General features: G+C 44.7%; 1 protein-coding gene across 5 annotated transcripts in view; it reads left to right on the top strand.

Annotated features, from left to right (window-relative positions):
• Positions 1–19,511, top strand: part of RFX4 (regulatory factor X4) — a 104,177-nt gene that overhangs the window by 11,770 nt on the left and 72,896 nt on the right. For all 5 annotated transcript variants that reach the window (XM_037513709.2, XM_037513708.2, XM_037513705.2 and 2 more), the window contains exons 2-3: positions 4,757–4,843; positions 12,057–12,117. Coding sequence is in view for 3 of the 5 variants with exons in the window: in XM_037513705.2 (XP_037369602.1) it covers positions 4,757–4,843; positions 12,057–12,117 (148 nt within the window). In the remaining 2 variants the exon portion in view is untranslated. The remainder of the gene's footprint in view (positions 1–4,756; positions 4,844–12,056; positions 12,118–19,511) is intronic.

Genomic DNA, 19,511 nt, shown 5'->3' with positions numbered 1-19,511 from the left:
TAAATGGAGGCGTCTAAATAAATCTTCAATCCAAAGCGGGGAGGCATGAGGTTCTACCTCCAAGGAGTGTGAGCTAAATTCCCTTTAAAGTGAAAATCCACAAGGCATTATTGACATCCTCCTACCTGCCCATGATCCTAGATGAATCAGATGAAAGAGTTCCCAGCCCAGGTGCCTCACGCACAGTGTTGGTAGATCCTGTCAGGCACTCAGAGCAAACTTGGTCCTTACTCAAAGATTGGATGTTTTTATGCCTCAAGACTGAGGCAGTTGGCAGCTGGGATTTATTCAAGAGTGAATCGAGCACTTTCTGTCTTGTGTCTCATAATAGAGTGCTAATATTGCAGCATTGATTATGGCTTGCCTTGTATTAAACTTTTGCTTCAAATCTTGGTTTTCATGCCTGTAATAGAATTATAAAAACACACCGTATAATACTGCTCTGAGGTTCCATTTAGACCACATATGTGCATATATCTTGCCTAGTACCTGGCACACAGTAAGAACTTAATATCATTTCTCCAAGAAAGTAATGCCCTCAACAATACCCATTTATTGTGCAACATCTATGGGGCCAAGCACAGTGATAGTCACTCGATTCAAGGTGAACAAAATTGACAGGGTCCCTGAACTCAATAGCTCTGGAAGCAGCATCTACCTTGCTTTCTAGATGGTAACTAGAGGGCAGAAGCCAGTATTAATAATATCTATATCACTCATGTCTTCTCTTTACTATACCTCTTTATACCTAGAAGGCACAAAATAATTGTTGGTTGAAATTTGCTTTCTTTATCTGGAGAATTGCCTTTGATATGTTGTACTTTTTTATGCCTACTGTGGTATAAAAGATGGGCAGGCAATTCTATAGGTATGTGGGCATATCTACGGAAAGGCTGGGCATCCTTTGACATCACATGTGTTGATAATGTAACATTGATTGAGGCCAGACTACAGAAAGAAGTTTATAGCAGGGGCCAGTGGAAGGTCAAAAGAACTAGTAGAATAAAGTGGACTCCATTCCTAATATGTTTAAGTTCTAAAGTGGAAAGACTGTTATATATGACAAAGGCTGAAAAATATACATCAGATTTAACAAAAATTATAATATGTAAGTAGAGTTTCATCAAAGGTTTTAAGCAAAGTGGACTGAGACCAGTGCAGTGCTGCAATATTGGCTCTGCTCTGTGTTCCGAGGACTGTATGGGACATAGGAAGAGAGCTCAGTTCACCTGTGTGCGTGTGTGTGTGTGTGTGTGTGTGTGTGTGTGTGTGTGTGACTCTACTAGCTGGTTGACTTTGGACAAGTCACTTAATTTTTCGGAGGCTTACATTGCTCATCTCTAAAATGTGCAAATTAATAGCACATACCTCATAAGATTGTTATGAATTTAAATTGCTCTGTATGTAACATTTGTATAATGCTTGGGTCAATATATGGTGGTATTTATTACTATTAAATCATATACTCTATAACTGAAATAAGTGGTGTGATTTGACCAGAAAAGATGGAGACACGTTGGAGGCTGTCTTTCTAAGTCTTTCATGAGCAAAATAGTCCAAATTTATTCAGTGTCATGCCACGGAGTGGAGATGGGCAGCAGAGTGGCTACAGGACCGTGTTATGGGGTCAGAAAGACTTGATGGGGTATGATGAGCAGGGGAAGGGTACCATGGTGATATTTGTCTCTTTTTCTTGCCACTTCCATCTTCCCCTTCTGTAAGGCTGCTTTCATCTCACTCCAGTGTTGGGCTGTGTGATACGGAGGTGTTGACTGTGATACTGAATTCTTGTTGGTTTATAGCAATTGGTTACAGCTCACCTGTCGCAGCTCTTGCTTTACAGCTCTTGGCATTTATTTTATTTGGGGCTTTGGGAGTCTCTAGAAAACTGGATTTGAATGTGCAAGAAGCCCTCAAGGGAGTATGCTTATATAGACAAAGGGCCAGGCTGGGTCTGCTTTATGCAAATGAGGTTTTCAGTCAGTGCAGTTTTGATTGGTGGAATGTTTGTCAAGCCATGCTAGGAGAATTCAGTGCTGAGTGTGACTTGCTGACTTGATTTCTCTTCTTTTCTGCTGCTCATGCCTCAATGCCCTGGGACCTGACCCTCAACAGCCTCCTGGCTTTCTTTGGTTGTTACCAGACTCAGCGTGGCACCATGGTCATTTTATGTTGTTTATCAGAGGAGAGGCACAGCCCTCAGGAAAGTTCTTGTTTGACTTGAGCTGTTGGTACAGGTATTGCACCTGGGGTGTGTGTGTGTGTGTGTGAGAGAGAGAGAGAGAGAGAGAGAGAGAGAGAGAATGAGAGGAGAGAGAAAGAGAGAGAGAGATCCCCCATGCATATGTGATTGGGTGTGTATACTGAGTTGGGAAGAGCAACAGCTGGCCTGGAACAGTAGACATTGCTTTTGGTGCTGTGGTTTGGTGGAGAGGGGGCAGCAAATGTCAGTAGATGTCATCCCAAATCAGCCATGGCTGTTGCCAGGGAAAATGTGCCAGTTCTTGAAGGGATTAGAACATCTGAGTGGAGACATTCCAGAATTCTGGACATTTATATCGGGTGTGATTTTGGATAAGATGTGCTAACAGACAACCAACCTGTGCCATCACAGCTTTGAAACATTACAAGTCATTAGTTTCTACACTGCATGCCATATCTGGAAGGGATGGTGGTTTAATGTTGTGAGTTTCTCTGCTGCTCAATATTTCCTCAGAAATCCCAGATTTCCGTATGTTGTTAACAAGCTGGCTCCTGTTCCTCCTCTTGGATATTTTTCCTCTACTATTCACAATTTTGGAAGCAAACTTTTGAAAGAGCAGTTTGTTGGGACATAAACTACAAAACAAAACCCAACATTTCTCGCTGCTGTTAGCATTTGCTTCCCCTGCACCCCCTTCTCTGTGTAGCTTACTCCTTTATTTTACAATATGTTACCTAAGGTATTGACTAGGGATCTTTTCCTTGGCTGTTTGAATTATGAGGAATCACATTACTTATCTCCCTAAACTTCAGTTGCTTTCCAGGAAAAATGGAGCTTAAAATATTTATCACGGGGAGTTGTTATCAGAATACAGTGAGATCACATGTTAAAACAGGTGCTCAGTAAATGCTTGTCCCCATGTTACAAAGAAGGCAAGCAGGCGACGCCATGCAAAACTTCTAGTCACTTCTGCTACAACACAATATACACATCCTTAAAAATTACCACCAATTGGCAAAATTGTACAATAAAAACCAAAGAGTTTACTGGAAAAATAAGCTAGGGGCATAATACTCAAAAACTTTGTCGGTGACACATTAACAAAAAATATGACCTAGTAAAAAAGATAGCACAGTTTCGCACCTGTTAAATTATTAAAGGATACACAAATACAACAGATAAGGACATCACCTTGGGATATTCACTTTTGGAAGCAGATCTCAGAAGGGCGGTGGCTTGTGAGTTACTGTGAAGTGGTAGAAAGTGAGTTACATGGGTTCGTTGTGGCTCATAACACCTAGGGGAAACTGAAGTAGCTGGTAGATGTTTAGTTGTGAGTGTGTGTGCATGGGGATATGCAAAATGTAGCTCAGTTCAGCTACATGAGGTTTTTCTGCTTTCTCAGAAAGATCTGCAAAATTAAAGTTTGGTTTTTAAAATTTTTTTTAAAGACTTATTTTATTTATACAAGAACTGGGGTACAGGCTAGATGTGCGAGAGGATAAGAGGATTCACCAGAGACAGAGCGGGGAACAGAACAGGCAGAAAGACTGAAATACACTGCTGAGGGGAGCAGTGGGCGAGGCAGGAAAGGTCTGCCCCGCCATGTGGGTTGCTCCGCGGCCGGCAGGGATCGAACCGGCACTGCAGAGGCTGCGGACAGCTTCACAGTGCTGTGCTCAACTGCCTGCACCGCCAGGGAGGCCCCAAAGTTTTTTTTTTTAAGGAAGAAATTAAGCGTAAGCAAACACAACATTTGTACTGTGTTCACACTTTTCCCTAACATAGCACTTGCATGGGAACACATCTGTATTTTCCTAACAAACATTATAGCAGAATTAACTATTCTTAGCTGGTGTCGTTGAAGGAATGACGAAAAAAATGAATGACTGCTAATGGTCTAGATGATGGAAGAAGTATTATTCTACACTGTGGAAAGTGCATTTTTAGCCTTTGTGATTGGATTTTTAAAACCGACTTTCTTAGATTTTCAAAGTACTACATTGCTGCTATAGAGCTTTTGAGGGCTCCTCCTTCAGTCTGTTCTGGGAAGAGCCCCTTCAGGGGTCACTGGGCAAAGGGAGGTGAGGTTCCCTGACCTCCTTCTCCACTTCAACCAGAATCTACAGGGTTTTATCTGCATTTCTTTTTGTTTTCATTTGAAGAAAGGATTCTGCTGCTAATTCACAAGTCTGCAAATCACCAGTGATTCAGTGAACCACAAAGTATTGCTCAGAATATGTATCATTTTTGCAAAGTGTACCTTTGTTGCACAGAAAAATAATCCTCAATTCGTACTATGGAGTTATGAATATTCCAAAATTCGTAAAATTTGAAATATCTAAGTGGGGTATCTAATGAACGCTTCACCTCCAAACTACTCAGCCAAGTCTCATTAGCAGTGGTGCATAGAGGTGCTTCAGGTAAAATCCAGTTCCAGTTCAGGCAGATCTCAGATGAAAGGGGACGGGCTTTTAAGTCTAATGCATTTATGATGTTCCTGTCTCTTCACGAACACACCAGCAATTCTGTGATTTTCTTTTTATTTTTTAGAGAGCTGGATTGAAAGATGTCTCAGCGAAAGTGAAAACAAACGTTACTCCAGCCACACATCTCTGGGGAATGCTTCTAATGATGAAAGTAAGTGCTTGAAACTCATTCTAGGACTCTTGACATCCTGCACGTGGTCAGAGTTGGGAGGGGAGGGATAGCACTGGAATGACAGGTAGGGCAAGTTCCCTTTCAAACCTTTTATGAAATACCCCAGACCCTCCCCATAATATTCTGCAGTCGAGAGTTCGATGCTGTCAGGGTGACATGGAAACCCAGGCCACTTGTTATTTATGGATTCCTATTGTCTGAGTCCCAAAGACCCTCTTGCAGTGATGTTCCAGGGAGGCAAATGTGGACCCTGAATGGGAAAGGCCATTCTCTATGTCCCTGTGCATGTGAATTGCAAGTAGCCGTGTCATGACATGGTGGCTTAAGAGTCATGAGTGTCTGGATTGGAAAGTAAAGCTTTCTTCCGGATCTTCTGGAGTTAATGGAAAGCTATAAACTGATATATTTACACCTTCCCCTGTGTTATGTCAGACTGGGGCTTCCTGCTGTCTCATATTAAGAGTAAAAAACTACTTAGAACTTGTATTTGCCCAGCAGGTACTACCAAAGAGGGGGTGGTGCAGATGATTACAAATGTCATTTCCAGCAGGGACAGAGGTGGCTTTCTCCTGTGGCTGGGAAGGCGCATTTCCCTAGCTCAGATTTTTCAAAGTAACAGCTAGGGACCACCCACTCCATGATCACCAGGAGTGTTTGTTTGACACGCTGAGCAGCTTCCTGCCAGCATGCTTCTGGGATTGTCATTTTGTCATCACTCCAATTTATAAAATTGAGATCAATCGAACACAAAGTACATAAATCTTATGTGAATAGTTTAATGACTTTTTTTTAAATAAAAAAGAATATTTCTATCACCCCGGGAGACTCCCTCATATTGTGGCCATGAAGATATTTTTGTTATACTCTAGGAGTTTTATTATTTTACCTTTTACTTTTATATCAAGGATCCATCTGGAATTTTGATTGTGGGGTGAAGGAGGAGTCAGTTCTTTTCTCTCTATTTTTGAGTTCTGACTAATAGATTACCGGGCTTTTTAAAATATATATCTCCAAACGGGCACAGTTATTATAAAAAACAAGGAAAGGGAAAAAGGGACATTTGCACAGACACAAATGGGCAGGAAGGGCTGCCCCTGAAATAGGCAGGTTTATTAAAAGACACGCAGGCAAGAAAGCTGCCTAGATATCTAGCCTTTGAAGAGAATATCTTTCCCTCACTGGTCATAAATCAGATCATATACATGTGGATCTTTGTCTTGACTTTTATTCTTGCCCATTGGTCTGCTTGTCTATTTTGAGCCAATACCATAGTCTTTGGTTACTGCTACCTGGTGACTGACGTGAGAACTCTTCTTTTGATTGTTTTAGTTAAATTCTTAGGGATTTGCACCCTGACTTGGTCCCATGAGTTCTCATTTCCAACCTGAACAAATGGGATTTGTGTCAGTGGGTCTTCACAGAGTGTCTGATCTTCACCAGCCAAGCGGACGGCTGTAGCTGTAGAGCATAGTCAGGTGCATGGCTGGTCGAGCTTCATGTCCAGGCAGAGAGCTCAGCAGTGTAGATTGAACAGACATACAGGTAGAACAGAAGTTCCTGCAGAAATTGGGCCAGAATGTTCCATGTGCACTTACCATATACAAACCTTTGTGGAAAGTCCAAAGTTTTATACGGAAGGGAAGAGCAGCAAGCCAAAATTATAACATATTTAGTATGGTAGGCCATACTAGTAGGACATGCTACCATTTAGTATGATAGTATGGTAGGCAGTATGGTAGACCTGACCATAGCCATTATTGTCTTTAGCCCCCTGTAAGGAAGGTGTTCCTTCCCCCATTTTACAGATGAGGAACTGAGATTTGGAGGTTATGTGACTTCCTCCGTGTCATAGCAAGTGAGTGGTAGAGTTTAGACTTGAACTTAGAGCTGTCTGATTTTAGAGCTGGCCCTCTTCCGGTGATACAAACTTTCTCCCGGGGTTGCTGCTCTCAAGGAATTTTTGATGTAGAAGGGAAGCTCAAGCACCTGCCTGAATATTAATAATTCGAGGCTGATTGTGGTAAGTGCCATTGGACTGATGCAAAGTGTTCGTTCTACCTTGCGTACCGAGTGTGTTACTGGACTCCAGGATAGCCTCACTGGAAGCTTGTTAGAAATGCAGGATCAGGGCCCACTCCAGACCCACTGACAGATGACTAGCATATGTGCTAAAATTTGGGAGAGGTCACAGGTTGGAAGGCATCTTGGAGGAGGTGGCATTTGTCCTGGCTCCTCTCGATGGTGATGGTAAAGGACTGGGAGGCAGAAAGTCACAAGGCAGGTTTTGAGCTGGGAGAGTTGTCCAGAGTTTGGCTTGAGTAGAGAGGTTGAAGTATCATGGGAAATAGGGCCAGGGAGGTGAGCTTGGATCATGTTACTGAGGGACTTGGAAGCTGGCTGGAGGAGCAGCTAGTCACTGTGCAGTCTTGGAAAGGTCCATCTGCTTCTCTGAAGGTGGATTATAGCCAGGGGACACTTCAGAGGCTCCCCTGGTCCAGTTTGTGGTGATGAGGCTGTAGACCAGGGCAGTGTTAGCAGAATGGAGGTTGCAGGGAGAAGATGGGATGCCTCGTGATCTCTGACACCCTCCCTGGGAAACAGACAGTTAAATGGAACCCAGCAGTGCAGAGCCCTCTGGCCTTCAGTCGCTGTTTCCTTCATGTCTAAATTGAATGACTCCAGCCTCTAGCCTGTGTCAGAGGGAAGTCCAGAGTCTTTATCTCCAAGAGTGCTCAGATGTGTGTGTGTGTGTGTGTGTGAGTGTGTGTATGTGTGTTGTACATGTTTGTGGTAGATGTGTGGAAAGGAAATTCTTTTTCTCCTAAGATGTTCATACTGTGTACTGTCCCTTTGCCCTTTGGCGGCCCTGACCTGCCATTCCCTGTCCTGCCACCCCGCTGGGAGAGCTCCCTGCTCCTTTCCCCTCCCCCGACCATCACCCACTGGCCATGGCTGGTGCTGGGTTGAGAGCACAAGGAAGGGGGAGTTGGAATCCAGGGGCGTGATGGCACAGCTGGGGTTGCAGTGGCCTGCATCTTAATGTGACTCACTGTCACATTCAAATCTCATCGCATTTCACCCTCGCTGGGGCTGCTGTGTCAGTGAAAGTTACCCATGTCTGTTTACCGTCCCTCCATCCATGGATCTGGATCTGTATCTGAATCTAGCTCTGTCCCCACTCAGCTCGCTCAGCATGTCAGTTTATTGTCTAATTTGGGCTCTTGTAACTTCATAAGAAGGGGTTGCAGAGGAGAGACGCGTAGTTAAACTGTTTCATATTCTCATTGAGTCGTGGACAACAACCTCCCCACCCCAGCACACTCTCTGCACCCCACTCCGCCCCATCCCCAACCGCCAATAGCAGGAAGGTGTTCAGATGGGGAAGGCAGTGACTTAAAGAGGAGGAGGAAGGACAAAGGGGAGCTCCACAGTGTCCCCCATGGTGGTTTCAAAATCAGATTGCCCCCCAGACTTCACCACCACACGATAGTACAGTCTACTCGCCTTTTAGTCCTGGTGCAAGACTCCTGACTGCTGAGGAGACCAGGTGCTTACACTGTGATTTAAGACCACCTCCCAGACCCTCCCCTTCATAACCCTCTGTGTCCACTTCGTCATCACCTGTCCACTTCCTGGGCGTCTGTCCTGATCTCTTGTGGAGAATTCTGGAGTCCTCCTTTGCTCCGAGCACTCTGCTCATGGACCATAACTCCCTGGGGGATGTGAGCGTATCTGATTAAGTCCCGCCAGGATTTAACATAATCAGGCCTGGTACATAGTTGATGCTCAGTGAGTGTTTGTTAAGTAAATGAATCCCAGGAAAGCAAAATACCACAAGCCATACCAGATTATGCTTATTTATAATTTGCTTTCAGTTTTTGGCTCCATAGGACTACTCAATCATTTGACTAGACTCTTCCTTAGATGGCGCCTCTCCCCAAGGGCCAGTTAATTGGTTCAGATTTAATTAGAATATTTTTGAATAGATAATGCATTCACATGGTAGTGAAGTCTTGGTCCCACCTCTCTCTTTCCTCCTCAGCTCCCTAGCCGTAAACACTTTTATTGTTTTATAGTTTATTCATCCAGTATTCCTTTATGCAAATGAAAAATTCAGCTATATCTTCATTTTTGCCACTTTCCTGCACAAGAAGTAGCATCCCCTGTGCACTGTGCTGTAACTTGTGTTTTTCACTTTATAATCAACCCTGGAGTAAGAACATAGGGAGCATCCTCATTCTTCCCTTGTTTAATCTTTTTCACGGTTACGTAGTATTCCATTGCGAGCTGACTCATACTTCAGTTAATCACATGGGCTGGTGCTGGTCCATTTCCAAACTTTTCCCATAACAACAACCTGCAACAGATGACCTGTGTGTGGTCATTTCCTCTGTGTCCAGGGGAAGCTGTAGAGTCCATTTCCAGACATGGGGCTGCTGGGCAGAGGGCACGTGGGATTTCAGTGGATCCTGCCAAATGACTTTGCATGTGGGCAGACACCATTTCATGCTCCCCCTGCCTGGTAGGAGGCACCTGCTTCCCACGGCCTCCCAGCAGATTGTGTGGTCGGCTTGGCGTCTTGCCAATCTGATAAGTGGGAAATGGTATTTTAGTGCAGTTTCCTTTTCATTGATCGAGATTAACCATCTTTTCACATTCAGAAACCTTTATATTTTTCCTTCAGCTGTATGCCATGTGTATTGCTTGTTTTTTCCTCGGGGTCTTGGTCTGTTCTTCCTGGTTCTATAGGAGCACTTTCTTTCTGTGTGGGGAGATGAGCCCCTGGGCTCTGGTATGATTGCAGTTTTCCCAAGCAGACAATTCAGTATCTTTGTACTTCTAGTGTTTTTTTGTTTTGTTTTGTTTTGTTTTGTTTTTACCCCACATAGAAGCTTTGGATATTTTTTATATAGTAAACTTTATCAATATTTTCTTTTATGGCATTTGGGTTTTGTATCAAACTTAGAAAGGCCTTTTCCTACTCCAAGGTTATGAAGGAATTCGCCCAGGGGAGGTGAAAGGGAGCAGGTGTGGGGCTCCCTTGGAGCAATGCTGCCAACATCACAGTTTTGTTTGGGACTTAGCCCTGTTCCCACGGGGAGAGGGGTTTGTTGCCAGAGGCTGATGTCCACTGCCAAAGGCCCGGGTCCAGGCACCCTGATCATCAGCTGGTGCTCTTGGCAGTGACTGGCAAGCACTGGACAAGGGGAAATGAAATGCTTGGCAGTCCATGTTCCCAACAGGTGAGGTCTGGCCAGGTGCAGCCAGGCTTGTGTAATGAACGGAAATAGAATTAGAACTTAGGAGTGAAACTCGAGAGTCACATAAACTTGAACCTTTCCTGGGATTTGAAAAGAAGTAATTAATTTAGAAACTTTCTCCCTCAATGTTAAGCTCTACCACATTGACTCCAGGCAGGAAATATTCTAGAATAGGTCCCCCAATGTTGTGAGTTCAGTCAACATAGAGGCAGAAATGATGAGGCAGATAGTAGGTTCTTGAAAATCTTTAGTCCAATGCTATAGGTTCGTGAGAAAGTGAGGTTTGGGTTCAAGGAGGTTTTGAAGTCTATTAGACTGAGCCCCTCTCCTGGCTTCACCACTTTGTCACCTCCAACAAATGACTTCACTTCCCTAAGTCACGGTTTCTTCTTCTGTAAAAGGGGTTGTGACTAATAATTAGAACCTTCCATTGATCAAGCACAAATATGCATTAGGCACCAGATTTGATGTTTCAGATGCATGAAATCACTCACTGGCTTAGGCAGCTGTGAAAATTAAATGCAATGAAATGAAGAGCCTTGCACAGTGTCTGGCACATTACAGGCTCAATAAATGTTCCCTGGCAATGTGCTATTTTCCATGCTTACTGAAACCAGGTGAGTAGGCTCAGCATTTAATTGTGGGATTATTGTAGCCATTCATTCATTCCACAAATACTTCTTGAACCCCTACCACATGTTGATGCAGGAGACACAGTGATGAGTGTGGCCCATGCCTATGGAGCTTACAAACTAGCAAGGTAGCTGCACCGATCAAGCAGTGACCACACCCTGCAACAAGGGGCCAGCCGGGTGGAGGGGTGATATGATCTTGCAGGTCCCCTTGTCTTTGTCACTCACCTTCTCCACCCTACCCTGACTTCATCTAACCATCCTTGCCTTCTGGTGCCCATCTCAAGTCTGCTACAGGGATCAGCTTCTTCCAGGAAGCCTTCTCTGTTTTTTCACACCATCTGGGTTAGCAGGCTCCTCTTTACCTACCTGTATCACAGCATTTATCATAGATGAATATTTGTAATCTATTTGATGATAAGGAATGTGAACTTTGAACCTCAATTAGGAATAGAATAGATCTGAACTGTTAGCAACAACTTTAATATAGTATATTAATTGTAGTATATATTAATATGGTATATTAATGTGTCTACATGTTGATTCTCAACACAGACACCTGAAAGTTTATGAAGTCATATGCAAAGTTTTATAAAAAGTAGATTGTATTAAAAAGAGAAATGTTCCCCACTCCCCCCAAATAATTTCATTCTTCTAGTTCATCGGCCTATATTTCAAAAATTGTATACAATTGCTATTATTATATTTTGAATTTTGTTCAATAAAAGTTCTATGGAAGTTTATTTTCTCTTGTTATATAAGTGTTACATAATATACTTGGTTTTCCCTCTTGGCTCAAAATCCCCAAGACATTTACTCTCTGACCCTTTGTAGAAACAAGTGTGCCAGCCCCTGCTCTGTTGTACTGCTAACCTGACTCTTCTGCACACTTACCTCTCACCACCCTGCACTAGGTGTCTTTTCTGTTGGGGTTACAAGGAACAAGTGAGGTCTATATGTCCTTAGGTTCAAATGGTTGAGTCAAATGTCTGGTTTTGTTTGGGAAAAAATAGCAAGGTGGGTGAAGATGGGCTATGATCCAGTGATGAGGAAGAGATAATGTTCAATCTTGAACATACTATGTCTAATAAATAAGCAAAGGGATGTATGCATTTTCTGTTAAAATTCACTTCCTCCATTTTTCCTCATGAAACCTGGTGAGTCTGACTTGCTGGAAAAGCCAAGCACATTGGCTTTCCAAGCATCTGTTCTGGAGGAAGCATGGTCCTTTGGGACTTGGGAGAGCTGACCTTTGACTTTTCCCTACTGAAGTTAGTTCCCTTTTCTTTCCTTTACCAGATGAGGAAAAAGAAAATAACAGAGCCTCCAAGCCTCACTCCACCCCTGCTACTCTGCAATGGTGAGTTCTGTCTCGATGGGTGCCCATTTGACTGTGTCTTCCTGCTTATGGGCTAGGCTGTCGCTCGACTGTTTGGATATTGTCTGGGTAACTAAGAACCCACATGCAATTAATTGAATTTGCAACTATCTCTAATGGATACACCTGTATTGCAAAAACTGTACACACCTGAAATGCTCAGCTTAGGTCTAACCTGAAGATTTCAATATTCGTGTCTACTTTATTTGGGGATAGATTCCACCACCACCCCCCCTCCATTCATCAAAATGTGGGCAAGAACAGATTCCACATGGACGATTTTAATTCATTTTAATAGAATCCATTACAATAATTAATAGTATTACACAAATTATAGACTATTCCTGTTCACCCCATCAGGGAGCCCTTAAAGATTTAATAAATCAATTGCAACTATTCTGCGATTATTTTAACTTTAGTAACATTAACAGGAAGTATCTACCAGAACGACTTTCTCGCTAATATTTGGAATTCCTGGAGGTCACATGTTATTTGATGATGGTTAAGTCATTGCACTCAGGTTTACAGGTAAATTCTCCTCTAAGAGTTTTACTTAGAAATTGTGTTGTGGTTTTGAACACCAGACTGTCTATGCCTGACAGAGACTCACCCCTCAGAAGATCTTGTGAACCAGGGGCTATTATTCCCCTAGTGTTGCAGCCCAGCAAAACTGAAGAAATGAAGAAACAAAGAGGAAGAAGAGAAGCAAGTACCAGCCTCCATGCTGGGCACCTTGATAAGTGTTTCAGTTGGTTCTGAGTTCTGCAAAGCTGGCAGTATCGTGCCCAGTCTACAGACGGGGAAAACCAAGCTTAGGCAGTAAATCATTTGCCTGAACATACACCCAGCCATGAAGCAGGGACGTGGCTGGGTCTTTTTAACTACTGTGCCATGCTTTGGAAGAAAGGAAGAGAAAAATCAGGAAGAAAGGTGAAGCACAGATCAGGAAAGGAAGCAGATGGGCTCTACAGAGCAAATAGTATTAGATTCTCTTGTCTAATCCACGCACAGGTGAGAGGAAAACAACATTGGGGAAGCTTGCAGGGATGTAACTCAATCCTCACTCAACAGTCAGCTCGTTTTGCTACAAGGATAGCAAAGGTTGTTCCCAAGAGTTCCATTTCCAGCTTTTTGGCTTGTTTCCATTATTTTGTTCCTGTATTCTTTTTCTCATTGCTTTTGCCATTTTTTGCTTTATTTAAAATTCTACTCTGCTTCCCTGGTCAAATATCCTTCTGGCCACTTCCCCCAGTATTAGCTCCCCCAGTATCATGGTCACACACATTCCCATAGTGCTGGGACATAGAATGAGGCATCAGTGTAAAGGACTTTGGGAGTGTGAGCTTCTAGAAATGCAAGGAATGCACAGACACACTTACTTAAGTGACTTGAGACTGTTATACCTTTCAGAACAAAAACTTTGAAGGGGACAAACTGAAAATCATCTTGCTTGTATCTGTTTTTCTGTGCTGTCTGCTGTCTGCCTGGCAGAGCAAGGCTCTAGGCTGTGCAGTCTCTGGTCAGACTGCCAGCACTTCCCTCCCAGCTCTACCGCTGTGGAAGCTTGGACGAAGTCCTTGGCCTCCAGGTTGCTTGGGCTACTCACCTTGGCTAGAGCGTATGGCAGCCATGAAAAGGAATGAATTAGTTAGAATGAAGAGCTTGGGCAGTGTCTGGTGTGGAGCCGATGCTTAATCAAACTTAGCAGCCATTCATCACTCAGCAAACATCTCCCTTCTGGGTCTCATAAGGACACCCTGTCCTTCCTGACATATGCACCGTTCTCTTCCTATTTATACCTAGTTTTGTATTAAAAATTTGTTGTTCAACATAAAGGGTCACATGGATCATTCCAGAAAAAATTTCTTCTCCCAATTCACAAAGTCAGATGAGGGATTTAAAAAATACATATATCTGTATACAGGTATATCTGCTTTTATGGCTAAATCAGTTATGATTTGTAAATTACGATTATCAAAAGGCATCAAGTTGTTCAAACATCAACGCCCTTTTTATTATCTTTTTAAGTAGAATTTTGGTCATCAAATAATTCAAGAAACGTTTACTGGGACCTACTATTTGCCAGGCCTTGTTTTAGGTCCTGGAAATGCAGTAGTAGATAAGATAGATCAAGAGTAGAGGCTGAGTGGAAAAAGACAGGTAATCATTTTTTCAAATGATGATACTAATGACAAATGCACAGGATTCTATTATAGAGCACCAGGGCTGTGCTTAGGAATTGCCCTTGGCGGATGTGATGGCACCTCAGAGGCCAATTTGAGTGGTGAGGGGAAGCATCCCAGAAAAGGTGACATTTAAGAGGATATTTGTATGACAACAAGTCCTCACTGACACCAGGACAATGTGACCACCAGGGCCTGGGGGACATCCCAGGCAGGGGAACAGCTTGTCCAAGGCTGTGCTTTTGAAGGTCAGGCTCTCACAGAGGAGAACTGGGCAGAGCTGCGCTTGAGGTGGCTGGACTAGGGCCACTGGGAGCCTGCAGCCCTGGCCTCTGTGGCCCCAGAGAATTCTGAAACCGGGGCTGGGTGACAGATGCACAGGATTCAGGCTTTAGTTCCCCCACTTTGCCCATCATTATGGAGGCTGCCCCCAGAGGGGGATAACTTAAAGTAAGGCAGGCCCCTTCATGTTGTGCTGAGGACAAAGCCCCTTGAACACTCAGCCTCAGGACCTACCTCCCAGCAGTGGGGAAGGAGGCCTTAGCCCCTAAGGGCGACCTAACACTAACCCACCACAGTCTGCAGGACAAGAGCAGCTGGACAGCAAGTCGAGCTTGCTCACAAGCCACAGAAAGTGTCCCCGAGTGGCTGGAGGGCAGTGAGCAAGGAGGCCACCACACAGATGAGTGGAGGAGGTCAGGAAGGGGGCCTGTAAATAGAGGGGAGAAAATGAGGACATTTTTCTTGACTTCCATTGGAACAGTCCTGCTTAAACCTATAGTGGAGGAGATGTGACGCCCTGTATAAATTCTACATGAAAAAAATTTTAGACTATAGTTTCAGTATAAAAAATGTTGGCTCTCAAACTGGATGCACCTTTCATTTTACAAGGAAAGGTAACATGATTTATCCTGTGTCTCTTTTTGCTCTGGCCACCAGGGAGTTCAGAGCTAAATCTGATGCCTATGTGCTTTGTAACACCTTCCTTCAATTCACTTTCTTCTTTTTCTTTTGCTAGTTTTTCAGGAAAAGGCAAGTTATGAATAAATCTAATAAGTTTTTATTTTTTTTTAAAGATTTTATTTATTTATTTATACAAGCACTGGGTACAGTCAGAAGTACGGGAGGGTGAGAGAATTCACCAGAACCAGAGGGGAGAGTAGAGCAGGCAGACTGACGAAATACACTGCTGAGGGGAGCAGCGGGCGGCAGGAGAGGTCTGCACACCATCTGGGACTCTCGCCCAGTGGCCGGGGATCGAACCGGTGCTGCAGAGGCTACGGGCAGCTTCGCAACCCAGCAGTCAACCACTGCACCACTGGGGAGGCCCCAGTTTTTATTTTATTGACACAAAAAAAAATACATTTCCTTGCTTAGAAATGAAAACATGAATAAGAAGTAACGCTTTCATTCAAATTCCTTGATGCCTCCCCTCCAGCGCAACCCTGTTGCCAGTGAGAAGTGTGTGTGTGTGTGTGTGTGTGTGTGTGTGTGTGTGTGTGTGTGATTTACTGCCCCTTGCCTGTGCATTTACATGCATATGCACTGATAGGAACTTCTGGACTGTGATTTTTTTATTTAGGATTGTCTCCTTTTTAGAAGAATGCAGACATATCACACGAAAAATATTTCATGTCACACTATATTGATCTAACCTTGCTTTTTTTCCCCAGTAGAATGTCCTGACACTATGCCCAGATTACTCCAGAGAGGACAACCTCTTTTTTTAAAAAAAGATTTATTTATTTATGCATTCATGAACTGAGGTGTAGGCCAGGTATGAGGGGGTGAGAGGATTCACCAGAGACAGTGTGGGAAGCAGAACAGGCAGATCTACTGAAATATACTGCTAAGGGGAGCAGCGGGCAAGTCAGGAGAGGTCTGCTGTGCCATGTGGGCCAGCTCCCTGGTGGGGGATCAAACTCATGCTGCAGTGGCTGCCTAAAGCCTGACAACACTGTCTTTAACCCCTGTGCCACCAGGGAGGCCCAAGAACAACCTCATTTTTGAATTGCTACTCAGGATTCCATGCTAGCAGCAGCAACAGCAGCAGGATTCTGCACATTTTGGTTGTGTCCAGCATTCACCTGCGCCATTGCAAATAGGGCCCCGAAGGCCATCTTCCCCTGCACCCACCAGCACAGCTGTGTTTCTCTTGAGTATCAACAAAAAGTTTCTGGAGTGCAAAATTGCCCACTCAAAGGGCTTAGCCATTCTACATCTTTGCCCACAGTACAAATTGCTTTTTTGAAAAAACCAAGAGCCTCGTCGCATCACCCTATGAGGCACTCACATGCCTCACGATGTCCCTTCTGCCCGGGGGTCCTCAGCCTCAGAGGCCGCAGTCCCCGGAGAAGATGTGGGGGCCTCCCATCCCGGAGCAGTGGCTGGCCCCAGAGCACTGCCCTGCACCCCTGGGGCTCCGTCCGGGCTGGCTTTTGGAATTGGGTGAGGAGTATTCGCTTCTCCACCTTCCCCCTCCTTGTCATGAGCCCCCTCCCCATCGCCCTAGAGACCATCCTGCTCTAAGAACAAATAATACAGCAGCCAAGCAGCCCAAAATAATCGGGGCCACGTGATTGAAGGCAGCTCCCAGCTGAAAACAGGCAAATATTGTCAAATGCCTTCTGCCAAACACTTTCCAGCATCCTCGGTCACGAGGTTAGCAAAGCCCACCCCCTGGGGCCAGGGCTCGCCACTGGAATCCTGGCCACACAATAACCTCTATTCACTCGGAGGATTTGGGGATGGAAAGCAGCCTGCCCCTCCATCCTTGCCGCTCCCTGCCAGCACATGTCCCCTCCCGGCCCCGCCCCCCACACACCTCCCTTGTCACCCTGTCACTTGGGCGCCGTCAGGGTGGAGGGAGGCCTGTTCCCCTTCTGCACTTTACACAGATGGGCAAGCTCTTCCCCGGGGGAAGAAGATAAAGACCCAATTGTCACTTTCTTGAGGGGCCAATGGCTTTGGGGGGTTGAAGGTTTTCTATATTTCAGATTAATATTTCAGATTAAGCAAAAGAAATTTATTGTTTCTTTTAAAAGTGTTTTTGGAGGCCAGAGGCCAAAATTGGGCTTGGTTCTGCTCCAGAGAACTGTATGGTCAAGTTTTAGGCCAAATCAAAGCTCCTGGGCGAGGCTCCCTGGGCATAACCTCCTCCCCGGAGTTCTGCCCCCATTCACGATGTGCGTCTCTATTTAGTGATGACATGACATTATTTGTTTCCCTAATGCGAGTTAGACCACCTGGTTCCAGAAAGGGAGGCTGAACATCCTTAGCTCTGAAAGCAACTTATGTCCTGAAAGCCCACAGGTGTGACTGTGTCCTGTGAATGCTGCAGGTGAGGGTTGTGTGAGCTCTGTCTATATTCTGGGTATTAACCCTTCGCTGACATGTGCTTTGCGGATCTTTTCTCCCATTTGACAGGTTGCCTTTTCATTTTGCAACAAGTTTTCTGATCTGTGCAAAAGTCCACTTCCCTCCCTCCCTTCCTTCTCCCCTTTCATGTCCTGCCTTCTGCAGTTTCCCGAGTCCGTTCAGGGCACAGAGCTAGGAGATATGCTAACATGAATAGGAATTTGCCTTGGGCCTTGCCTTCAAAGGACTTTCAACCTAAGGCATAAGACGGTACCTGAATACTTCCTGTAACAGAACAATACTGACAGCTACGCTTCAGTGACTGTTCCCCGGGTGCCAGCTAGAGGGCGGAGGGCGGTGCATGGGCTCCTGTCTGGTCCTCTCGAGAAACCTTGGGAGCCCGCGCTGGCTACTGTTGCCTTCATTTTACAGACAAGGAAGGAGAGCTCCAGCGTTCAGGCAACACCCCGAGGCTATAATGCTTGAAGTGGTGGAGGCAGGATTCACATGCAGTGACCCCAGGCTCCCCAGCATAGGGCTGTCCCTCCACCTGAAGCTCACATAGGGTTATAATGCAATAGAAAAGAAATAAAGAAAATAAAATGCAGCCAGTGTTGTCTCAGTGAAGGCTGCCCGGAAGCCGTGAGAACTTTGGGAGCAGACGCTCCCTCCTGGAGGTGTAAAGCATTCTCCCCGCAGCTGGCACTCAGCGGTGGGTGTGCAAACCATGTCCACTCTCGGCATGTTAGCATGTGAATGAATAAGTGAAATTTGGTGAGGAAGAAATGATTAAGCATGGATTAGCAGATCGGGCTGGGTGGAAATTAAGCATAGCTTTAAGGAAGAGCGATTCGGGCTGAGCCTTTAAAGACTGAGCAGAGGGTGCGCTGCCCATGGAGGGAAGGTGGGGGGTACATTTGGGGTGGAATTTGGCTAGCTGTGTTTGAGGAATGGTTAATGGTCCAGGTGGCCAGAGGGAAGTAGTCAGAGGTCAGGTGGCAGAGGCTTTGGCGGCTAAGGGAAGGAATTTGAACTTCTCTGGAGAGGCAGAGGGAGCCATAGAAAGCTCTAGAGGACTGTCTGGCTTTGGCCACTTAGTTAACCACCACCCCATATGTAAAGCCTCATATCTCCCTGGCAATCTCAGTAATAATTTATTGCTTTTAGCAATTTTTTAAAATCCTGTTGTCTTTTCTTTTGGTAAATAGAAGGAAAAAAATGTTCTGTTCTGGATATGTCTCCAAGGACTGGAGAAGTGGAGACTTTGAGCTGAAAGCCCGTGTGTACATAGAAGAAAACACAGATTTAAAATGAGAACAGAGGGAACAATTAAGCTGGGTGCTGAGACGTTTGCTCTGTATTGTAAGGTGCTAATACAAAGCTTCCTCCGTGTGCCCTAAGATGCCGCATGCCGAAACCTCGTGAGGAGGTCTTTTTAAAAAATGTATACTGCAGATAATGACTCATGTTGGCTCGTAGACGGAGTTCATTATCTCTCCATAATAGGATAGGCTCGATTCAAATATGATCAAGTTGTTAAATAGAAAATCAGAAAATGGGAGAAATGGGGCATTTTTTTGTGCGTGATCATTAAAACCCCAGGTATAATAGAGAATTGTTCCCCATGTCAGGCTAATGATGTCCTCTAAAAGTGAGGAGGAAAGGGGAAATTTCATCAGATATGGAGAGAAATAATTAACTGCCTTTCTTCCTGCCATGCCTTGCTCAAGGAAGCGGACGTTCCAATTAGCAACTTCGGCACACCCGGGCCTCTGGGTTCTGCGAGGGGTTTGGGGTAAGGTGTCACGATGCTATTCCTGTAGAAACTCATCAGGC

This window comes from Talpa occidentalis, unplaced genomic scaffold, assembly GCF_014898055.3.
Source record: "Talpa occidentalis isolate TD23 unplaced genomic scaffold, MPIMG_talOcc4v2.1 talOcc4.16, whole genome shotgun sequence".
NCBI classification, from domain to species: domain Eukaryota; kingdom Metazoa; phylum Chordata; class Mammalia; order Eulipotyphla; family Talpidae; genus Talpa; species Talpa occidentalis.
This window is presented reverse-complemented; position numbering and strand designations above follow the sequence as displayed.